Source organism: Antrostomus carolinensis, unplaced genomic scaffold (genome assembly GCF_000700745.2).
Source record: "Antrostomus carolinensis isolate BGI_N321 unplaced genomic scaffold, ASM70074v2 scaffold6504, whole genome shotgun sequence".
Classification (NCBI taxonomy): Eukaryota; Metazoa; Chordata; class Aves; order Caprimulgiformes; family Caprimulgidae; genus Antrostomus; species Antrostomus carolinensis.
This window is the reverse complement of record NW_010310022.1, coordinates 110,197-120,442: the sequence shown is the minus strand read 5'-3', so window position 1 is coordinate 120,442 and position 10,246 is coordinate 110,197. Positions and strand designations below refer to the sequence as shown.

The 10,246-nt window shown below is 39.4% G+C and overlaps 1 protein-coding gene across 1 annotated transcript in view; it reads left to right on the top strand.

The window, feature by feature from the left end:
* LOC104523618 (cytosolic phospholipase A2 epsilon-like) overlaps nt 1-5,677 on the top strand; it is a 26,679-nt gene extending 21,002 nt beyond the window's left edge. The window contains exons 16-21 of the mRNA XM_010166265.1: nt 145-282; nt 950-1,057; nt 2,203-2,394; nt 2,904-3,070; nt 4,360-4,543; nt 5,439-5,677. Coding sequence (XP_010164567.1) covers nt 145-282; nt 950-1,057; nt 2,203-2,394; nt 2,904-3,070; nt 4,360-4,543; nt 5,439-5,677 — 1,028 coding nt within the window. The remainder of the gene's footprint in view (nt 1-144; nt 283-949; nt 1,058-2,202; nt 2,395-2,903; nt 3,071-4,359; nt 4,544-5,438) is intronic.
* The last annotated feature ends 4,569 nt before the right edge of the window (nt 5,678-10,246 follow it).

The following is a 10,246-nucleotide window of genomic DNA, read 5'->3' as shown; positions in this document are numbered from 1 at the left end:
GCAGCAGTTGCCAGCAGGGTTTGCTCAGACTATGTGCTAAGGCAGCTTGCCCACGAGGGTTGGCACCTGAAAGGTTTATTCCATGTCTGGTGACTTGATCGTTTTTAATAGCGGAGCTAACATTTTTGGTGTGTGTGTTGGCAGAGTGGGTGGAGTTCACACCCTACGAGGTGGGCTTCCTGAAGTACGGCGCCTTCATTCGTGCAGAAGATTTTGGCAGTGAGTTCTTCATGGGTCGCCTGATGAAGAAGCTCCCTGAGTCCCGGATCTGCTTCATGCAAGGTGACTCACCAGCCTGGAGGAGTTACAAGATTTTAATACAAACACTAATGATTCTGGAAATTAGTCCCCAGAAACCTGTTGTTTTGCATGTGGCAGCCAAGGTACTGGGTCAGTCAGCTGAAATTCAGCATGTCTTCTGAGACATGCTCAACTACCCTTGCTAGCAAAGGTAGTTTTATCATTTGAACTGAGATAACATGAAACTAAAATGGCAAATCAGTCATTATGTACCTTTGTGAGTCCTTTTGAAACATCATCATTTCCTGTAGCTTGCAAAACACTTTGAAAGTTGGAAATCTAGGACACTTTGTGGAAGTTGAAGGAAATGTTGAGAAGAAATAAATAAGGCAAGAAAGAAGGTAATCAAGGAAGGAGATGGCTGAAAATATTTCTTTGTCAAATGAAAAAGGAAATGAAAATAGGAAAATCACGATGTATAATTTCTCAAAAAAAAAAAAAAAGTTCCAGGTAAAACATGGTGGAAGGGAAAACACTTTGAAATTTCTTCTGAAATAAGTTTGCCTTCTGCAATAGGTATCTGGACTTATGCAAAAATTGGATAGAAATACAAGTTAGAGAAGAGATGTGGAAGGAACAAAATAAGTTCTTAAAATAACCTCCTTGAGTTTTTCTCAGCACTACTTATTATACCTTTCTCACTTCCTAGGAATGTGGAGTAGTATCTTCTCCAAAAACCTCTTGGATGCTTGGCATGCAGCTGACAATTCAGAGGACTTCTGGCACAGGTGGACCCAAGACAAAGTGACTGAAATAGGTAAATCTCGAGTACCCTTTGACTTCTGGTCTCTCTTCTCCAGGCCTCTCTGACTGGATAAATGTGCTGGTATTTCTCATTCTCTGAGGTTTTTCTGTCACCCTGGTGCTCTCAGCCTCAGGGTATGGAAGGCACTAGGAAAATCAAGTTATTTGATTTTACTGAATAGCCAGTGCTTTGCTTAATTAGTGAGATTGTTATCAGAAGGAAAGACACCATCAGAGAGACTTTGATGGAAAAGACATAGGGATAGATAAGGTGGTCCCTAAAGTTTGTGTTTGAAAGGCTTAGAAAGAAGAACTTCAGTGAAAGCCTCATGGCAACTATTTGTTAGCCAAAGAGAAGTGTGATTGTTTCCTTTCCAATATTTGTTCACCCTCCACAGCACATCACTACCTCAAAATCTGACTGATCTGAAAGATTTAGTAGAGGTCAAAGAAAGTCAATGTAGTGAAGCTCTATCACACCATCTGAAAGAGGCAACTCCATATTGAAAGACTATTCCTTGAAAATACTCATGTGCATCTTGATGTTAAAATTCAAGCAAAGCCAGTAATTTCGTAGTGAATGGAATTGGGACACATTTCTGTAGACCATGTTTTTGGGAAAAAACCTCCAAACTCTTATATTTTGGTTTACATAAATAATTTGGAAACTTATATTTAATTCAGGTGGCCACACCCAAACCAAATTCAACAAACTGTTTTTTCAAAAGTAAAAATATTTAGTTTGAAAAGAAAATGTTCAAATTTTTTTATTCTTTTCAAAATAGTCTTTGAATTTAATATTTAACCTACAAGGAATCAGTAAAGAAGTAATCCCCTCAAAGTATAAATACAATTATTTTCCCCGTTTTTTTGTTTGCTTGGAAAAATGAAATACTGAAATCATGTTGTTTTATGAGAAAAATGCTCCTTTAGTCAGATGTAGACAATCAGGGTTTAGAAAACCAAAGTTTATATTTTTGTCAAGAAATGAGCCAGAACTCACAGCAGACCACACGGAAAAATAAAGCAATGCTGAGAGCTGTGAACAAATGATTAATCTTGTCACAGAAGAGTTGCCAATACATCTTCTTTGCTCCTAGTCTCTTCTTAATTGTGGTTATAATTCAACTGCATGTCACTTATGCCACGTGTCTCTAGAGGAACAACCGGACTTGCCTGAAAAGCCATACGAGATGGCTACATCCATGTTCACTCCTACGAGCGGTCTCTCCACGGCTCTCCGGGATATTCTGACGGACCGCCCTGCCGTCTCCAAGTACCACAACTTCCTGAGGGGCTTCCAGATGCACAACGAGTACATCCAGCAGGAACATTTCACAAAATGGAAAGGTATGGACAATCACTTCTGCCTACGTGTCTCAGCAGTCATCAGGGTGAGCACAGGTGCTGGGATTTAGCAAGGGACATTTGTATGTCCTGAAGAGAACTGAGTGGGTTTTGTGGTTAGTTGGTAGTACTTGCTGAGAGGAGAGAAGGAAGAACAAAGTATTTCTCACATCTTTCCAGTAACATAACTGTTGAATTTTTGAGTCGTTTGGTACCGAAAGTTCTCACTGGGATGAAAATTGCTGGGGTGGGGCTCTGCAGATATGGAACACCTGCCCAGGACTTGGTGCAGTTCATGGGTTTGGAAACATCAACCAACAAAACATGAGTGGAGAGGCTGATTGTGAATCTCACTGTCTTGGACCACAAATTCAGTTTGGTTTAGATCTGCTGCACGCTATCCTAAAACGAGGGAAAGTCCTGGATGGGGGGAAAGCTCACCTTCCTTTTGCTTTCTACCTTGACAGATGCCTTTCTGCACTTTGCTAATAACTCAATCTTTTACTCTTTAGACACTTTGCTAGACAACTCTCCTAATGACCTGAGAAGCAACTCAGAGCACCTGGAGTTGGTGGATGCAGCTTTCTTCTTTGAAACCAGCTGCCCACCCCTTATGAGACCAGAGCGGAAAGTGGATGTCATCATACATTTAAATTACACTGGTGGATCACAGACCTTGGTGAGAAATTTCAAAACTGTCTTTGTTTAATAATGGCTTTTCCTTTGTTTTCCACAATTTTCAGACAGGTGTCTGTAAAATGTGGAACTTTTAGTGGTATTTAGCAATATAGTGTTTCTAAACCTTGGAAAAAGAATGGAAATTCCCAGGGGGAAAATATCTCTATTTTTCTCAAACTACTTTTGAAATAGCCCTAAGTGCTTCACCAAAGAAATATAGAGTGGCACAGTGAAGTTGTGATGGTTGAACTGCAACTTCTGTCACAATTATATGTAAGATTTAATAGCACAAATACAGCTGGGAAAACTTTGTGTGTGATTCAGACACTGAATTTAATCTGCATTTTCCTTAAACATATAAGATTTTATTTGTCTTTGTATTTTAATATATGATTTTCTAACTGTCCAAGAACAACCTAGTCAAGTGAAGAATTGCTTCGTCTTTATTTTTATGTCTTTTAATAATATATTTTTTCTCCTTAAATAGTGGGCTTGAAGCAAGATATCAAATGCTAGGGTTCTGTCATTTTTTCCAAGTGGAAGATACTTTAATGCTGCTCTTGCACTGTGATGCCACATTAAAAATATTGGTCTCTGTACTGCAGCTGAAAAAGATCCTATGTAAAAACTTGCACTACATTTTCTTCTTGTACTCTGATGTCTTTTGGAAATATTTAATTCAAACAAACTGAGGTGGTGCTTCAGTTTTTTGTTCGATAATTTAACAAATTTGGTCATCACAAATGAGCTTTCTGATGTATGTTTTTAGTGGTGTATTTTGAGGTCTAAAATATGTTAGCTTGAAGTCTCATATTGTTTCTAAAATTCAAAGTTAGAGAAATTAGTAAGTTGGTCTGAAAACCCTGCTAAAGTTTATTGAGATCAACTCACAAGTTATATTGCTGTGTAACACATAATGTGACTGTGAATCTCACTGTTTTGGACCACAAATTTAGTTTGGTTTAATTCTACATTTTTCTAAATTACTTCTCCTTTAATTAATGATGCTCTATAACATGCTTTGAATTAATCCACTCTGGTCCTAAATTGTATTCCCATTTTAGACATGTGCCATTTAAGCCCTTTTTACCATCTTGATATTAGGTATTTTTCTGGAAGGGTAGCAAGAGAAAAACAGTCCCTGGGACTGCAGGTGCTCACATTATTGCTGACTGTCCAGCACTATCCATCTATTTTGTGCAATTTGGCATGAATTACTGGGCTTCAGCAGTAGCCTGATCTTGGGTATCTTTTCCACTCCTTACCCTGCTGCTGTTGGATCATGACCAGCCCCTGGAGCAGGCTTGCAGATACTTCTCAGAGCAAGGAATTCCATTTCCCAGCATTGGGCTGAAGGACGATGAGAAGAACTTGAAAGAGTGCTACATGTTCGATGGTGCAGACACCCCTGGAGCTCCTCTGCTGCTTTATTTTCCATTAGTGAACGACACCTTTCAAAGATATGTAGCACCTGGTAAGTTAACAGTACACATCTAATTTTATTGACACAATTAACTTTCTCAGTCCCTGGGTGTTTTTCCCTCATCCCAATACAAAAATTCTTTGTTTGCTTGCAAAAACCCTTTGCAAAAATACTTTGTTTCCTACTAGTGAATACAGTACAAAAAAACCTATTTGCAAAATCAGGTGAAATCATGTGCATAAGTTCAGTTTGAGTCTCAGTTCGATTCAGTGAAGGAAGAAATGTGTTCCTCAAGTAGAGGAATAGGAACTAATTTCCTCTTGTGATGTCCAAAAGTTTACTTTAGCATGCAGAACAAAGTATATTTCTCAGATTATGTATTTTTATGATAGTCAGATCTAAAAGGGAATTATCTGTACAGTATAGAATGGTTCTACAGGGAGGGGTGGGCACTGTGCTTTCTATTTGGACTGTTTAATGTCTTGGCTGTATATGCTGGAAACCCAAACCAATAATACATAAACTAATACAATCACTGTTGGGCTAGTACTTGAGTTGAGCTGGACTTTGTTTTGTTATGATTTCCGATGCTACTAATATTCTACTTCCTCTTGTCCTATATATCTCTTTATTCCTTTTACCTTTAGTATGTATTCTACTGAAGAACCTGCAGAGTAAGACTTGAGCACCTGTGACCACATAAAATGAAGTGTCGTGAGCTCGCCAGTAGAAGGTGCTGGTTGCAATGGAATGATGTTTAGTGACACTAATTTTTTGTTTAACTCCAACAGGCTTTGTTCAGAAGTAGATCTTTCAGAGATCATAGCACTGCACTTGACTTCACAGCACTTGCATCTGTGATCTTTCTAAATTACTCTTTACATAGTCTGTCAGTGTACTGTAATTCTTCGGGACTATACAAACACCTTCCTTTTTCCTTTGGCAGGCATGTCACGTAGTGCTGCTGAAATGGAACAGGGCAAGGTTGATATCTCCAGTTTCTGTTCTCCATACTCAACAAGGGAGGTCTCGCTGAAAGCAGAAGACTTCAACAAGCTCCTGAAGCTGACTAATTACAACATCATGAACAATGAGAACATGATTCTTCAGGCCTTGCGCACGGCTGTGGCACGGAAGAAACAAACTCTGAGCCAGCCAGTATCACAAGCACAGTCCTCTGCTTGAACAGCATTTTCCTCTCCCTTACTAAGTATTTACCATGACTTCACGTATGCAATAGCTACTTCACTATTCTTGGCGGGTGCCATCTCCTTCTAAATAAGTAACCTTCTCAAAAAGAAAGTTTGAAGTATTTGTTTCAAAGCCACGTGGTTTGGTTTACTAAGCAGTAGTTGCTTTTTGATCTGGAATTGCAGTAATAAACACAGCAGTCTGTTGATAGCATCATCCCACTGTGATGCTCAAAAGGTAAAGATTCAGCTGTGTGTAATAGGAAAACAATTTTAACTCTCTCTCTCTGCAGTCTGTTATTGTCTTGCTGGTTAGTCACTAGTGTTTTTTAATCTGCAAAATATTCTGGCATTTCATTAGGACCTTTGGTAGAATATCCATAAAGCCCTCTTTAGACACAGAAGGTGGTGACCATGCAGTATCAATTTAAATAATTTTACTTGATTTTAATAACTTGAATTAAATGGTGTTCTGCCTTATAAGAGTTTTGTTTCCCAGGTGCTTTTTTGTCATGAACTGTCATGAAATGTATACATATATATCTCTTATAAAAGGATATTTGAGTTTTCAAACTTGTGTTGGATAACAGATGTATGAATGGGTGGCCTTTTAGGTCTTTGATATTTATTCTTATTGATTAAATCAAACTTATGATTTTGTTTTGAAGGACCATTGCCATTTCCTCTTATAATCAACTGTGCTTTGTCTCAGATCACGTGTGTGTGCTGCAGCTGTCTCCCCAAAATGCAGTTTTGCTTCAGCATCATCTGGAGTTTGTTTAATGTAGTTAATTGAATATTACTGAAACAGTGTGGTGGTTTCACTTCCTTGGCTAGCAGCCAAACACAGTCACTATCTCACTCTCCCCCTGCCCCAGGGGGCAGGGGAGAAAATTGGAAGGGTAAAAGCAAGGAGTCTCACAGGTTGAGATAAAAACAATTTACTAATTGAAATAAAATAATAATGATAATAACAGTAATAACAGAATATACAAATGTGTGATGCACAATGCAATTGTTCACCACCTGCCGACCGATGCCCAGTCTGTGCCAGCCAGTGATCCCGGAGCCGAGACTGTCAAAACTGAAACCGCACTCCCAGAAGAGTGAGCCTGAGCGATCCCAAAGAGAATACCCCCGTTTTCCAGTCAAACTTAGTTAATATACTGACATGGTATGATATGGTATGGAATATCTCATTAGCACATCCAAATGCCAGTTTTGGGTTTTGCTATTCACTACACTTCTCCCTCCCAGTCCTAATGCAGCTGTGAACCAGCCAAGCACAATGGCCTTTAGCACCAGCAGCAGCTAATCACATTAGTACTTTTACCAACATTCTTCTCTTAACAGATCTCATACTGAAACCAAAACACAGCTATTCTAACTACTAAGATGAAAATTAACTCTATCTTAGCAAAACCAGGAGAAGTAGATGGCATGTGAGCAGGAGGGTTGCAGGTTTATGCTAACTGCACACACAGAATCACTCTAGAGAAACCAAGTAAGATACCAATATTCTGCTCACTGCATTGCAGTTGTTAAACAATTATAAAATGTAAAATACAACTGCTATGTATGCTAGTACAAATTAAGATGATATGATTGCCGCAGTCTAACTAGTTATTTGACAAGTACATTGAAGTGCATTGGCTGAGGGGAAAAAGCTGATTTATACACATGTAGCACAAAAACATAACAGGTCTCAAACACCAGTGCAGTTGCCAAAGAACAGAAGAAGAAATGCCCATCCTGGGAATGCACTAAATGATGCGTGCACACATCTGATAAAAGACTTGATAAAAAAATCTATTCACAAAAAGCAGTTCTCCTCTTCAAGCTGTACAGGAGAATGGTATGTAATGCTGGAAACAATTGTATCATTCCTAAGAAGAAAGAGTCTTGTCCACCAAAGCATGGATGTTGATCAGCCATCATTGCATATCTGAATGTGGATATATAACAGAATAAATATCTAGCATTTCTTCCTCTTCAGCTAATGAGACATTTCATAAGCAAATCTTCTGCCCCTTTGGACAGTTTTTCAGATGTTAAAAAAAGATATTAACTGTTCAGATTGGAAAAAAAAAAAAAAAAGCCCAGGTGTTTTGAGGAGAAGGGAATCTACTGAAACACATTAAAGACCAAGAAAGATCCATTAACTTCTGTTTCTAGTATGAATTCTTCCTCAGAGGTGAGTTACTGGAGAAAGACAGGTGATCTTTTCTATAACTAGAACTGGTTAAGAAATTGGGTTTTGGTCATAGTCCCACAGAAGCATTGTGAAAGAAAGGTAGGTGCCAGGATGAGACTTACAGGAGTCCCTCACCTCCTTTTGTACCCTGGCCTAAAAGAAGTAGGCAAGATCTACAGAAGAGTCTTTTCTCTCCACAAATTTCCCAACAAGGTACACAGACAATTTCAACTTTGTCTTCTAAAATCCTGTCCACTGTTTTATCCGAGAAGCCACAGATGAACAAAAAATAAGGTAACTGAACTGTAAAAATGGTCACCGTGACTGAATCCTTAATGCCTGCCAGGCAGGGTGTCATCATGTTTGTCAGAGTTCTCCTGTTATTGCAAAGATCTGGTTATTGCAAAGATCTGGTTATTGCATCAGCTTCATAAGTCTGCGGACTCCCTGAAGTACGCTGGTGCATTTTCACTTTTTAGCTGTTTGCCCTCATAGGGGATTTTTTTGTCAGGATTAGATACTCCTCTTGACTTTGCCTGTGGACTTTTTGATAGTAAATGGTGAGCACCTGCTCGTTCCTGGTTTTACCAGGCTCAGCCTGGTCAAAAAAATAGGTATTCATGAGACAAGGGAAAGGCAAGGATCCTTCCTACAGCCCGCTCCGCCTTCTATATACCCCTTGTCAAAATTTGTGATGCACCCTAAAATCTCAGATAATCTGAACCAAACCAGAAATAGTAGTTTCTTAGACACTGGCATGTTGTTTTGGGTTACTATGTTCTCCATTTGCTATTCGTTCAAACCACATGTCTTGTCCCAGGTTCCTGTGCTGGAACTATTACTAGGTCCTCTTCTAGCAGAGGCACTTGACAGGTGGTGTCTGGGATGGGTTCCCCCCAGCTCCATGCTCTTCAGCACTTACTGTGGAGGAAATTCCTGCAGAGTATACCCCTTGGTGGTAGAGGTCTAGAATTTGGTCCTCTTTTTTTTTTTTTTTTTTTTTTTTTCCTGAAGTTGTTCAAGAAATAGTTGTTTCTCAGCTTTTTTTGAGGTGAACAAGTCATTCCCTGCCTCCTCCTCTACCTCAGCTGGACACTCGTCAGTGTTGTTTAGTTACAGTTGCTGTGTTTGGTTGAGGTTTGGTTTGTGGTTTTCTGTTTGTTTGTTTGTTTGTTTGTTTACATCACCTTCCATAGTCTTGGTGCTACCATAGCCCTTCATCCTCAAGTCAGACTTTCCCAGGGGAACAGCTCAGGAAGCATCAATAGAGGTTTATTCACTTTCAGATCAGTTTTCTCAGTTTTGGGAGAAACAGCCGAAGCTGATTGTCTGACTGAGGGTCTTTTTTGCCAGATACGATGTTAATGGGAATGTTATCTTATGTCATTTCACATTCAGGGAAAAGTTATAAGGCTGGAACTGACTCTCTTTATTGTGTATTTTCCAGATGTGTGTGTATGTAGAAGGGGAAGAGAGGTTGTGGGTACTGTGGGTGTGTAGTATCACCTTCTGCAGTTCTCACGTGGTCATTTCACATCAGATATCTGGGAATGTTAGTAGCTGGACCTGTGCAAAGGCTGCTCACCTGCACATCTGCTGCTGCACAGTTTTCTGCCAGAAAATGGAAAAGTTGGGTGTCATTTTTAGACCATAATTTGGTGACACTGTATCGTGTCTAAAACATCTAGATGTTAGCATTTAAGATGAACGAATGTATGTCCTAATTTGGGGGAGAATTTGTTCTTTTTGTCTTGATTTCCTCAGCATTTTTTTGTTCGTGGAAGGGTTCTGAAAGCAGGAAAACGTATATCCACCTGACAAGTATACAAATGAAATTGAGAAAAGATCTACCAGCAAGCAACTGAACCTCATCTACCTCTAAGAAAAGGAAAATAAATAAAATCCTATTGAAATAGGACGTCTTTTAAAGTTATTTCATCCATAATACTTTTGATTATTGATTGGGTACTGTAGAGCTCTGTTTTCCTCCAGCCTACATGTAGCTATTACCCTCTCTGATTTGTGCATTGCTTAGGCTGCCAAGTCATACATATCCATGCATAAGCGTTGTGTGTTATCACTCCCTTATCTTGAATTGCTAATAACTCTTGGCATCTTGGTGTGTACACCCTTCCCCCAACACACTAAATAGATGTTTAGCTATCAGATAAACTCAGCAAATTCCTGCCCCTTCTCTCTTCATACTTTCCCTTTCAGTCAATGAAGAAGGAGGTGTGGCTTGGATAAGCCACTTGCTCTTCAGCAAGTGCCTCCTTAAAGTTTGCAGAGGTACTTCGTGTGTCACTGCCAGCTGCTGTCTCTAACAGTGAGGTGACATCCGTATCTGACTTGTATGCAGTTTGGAGCACG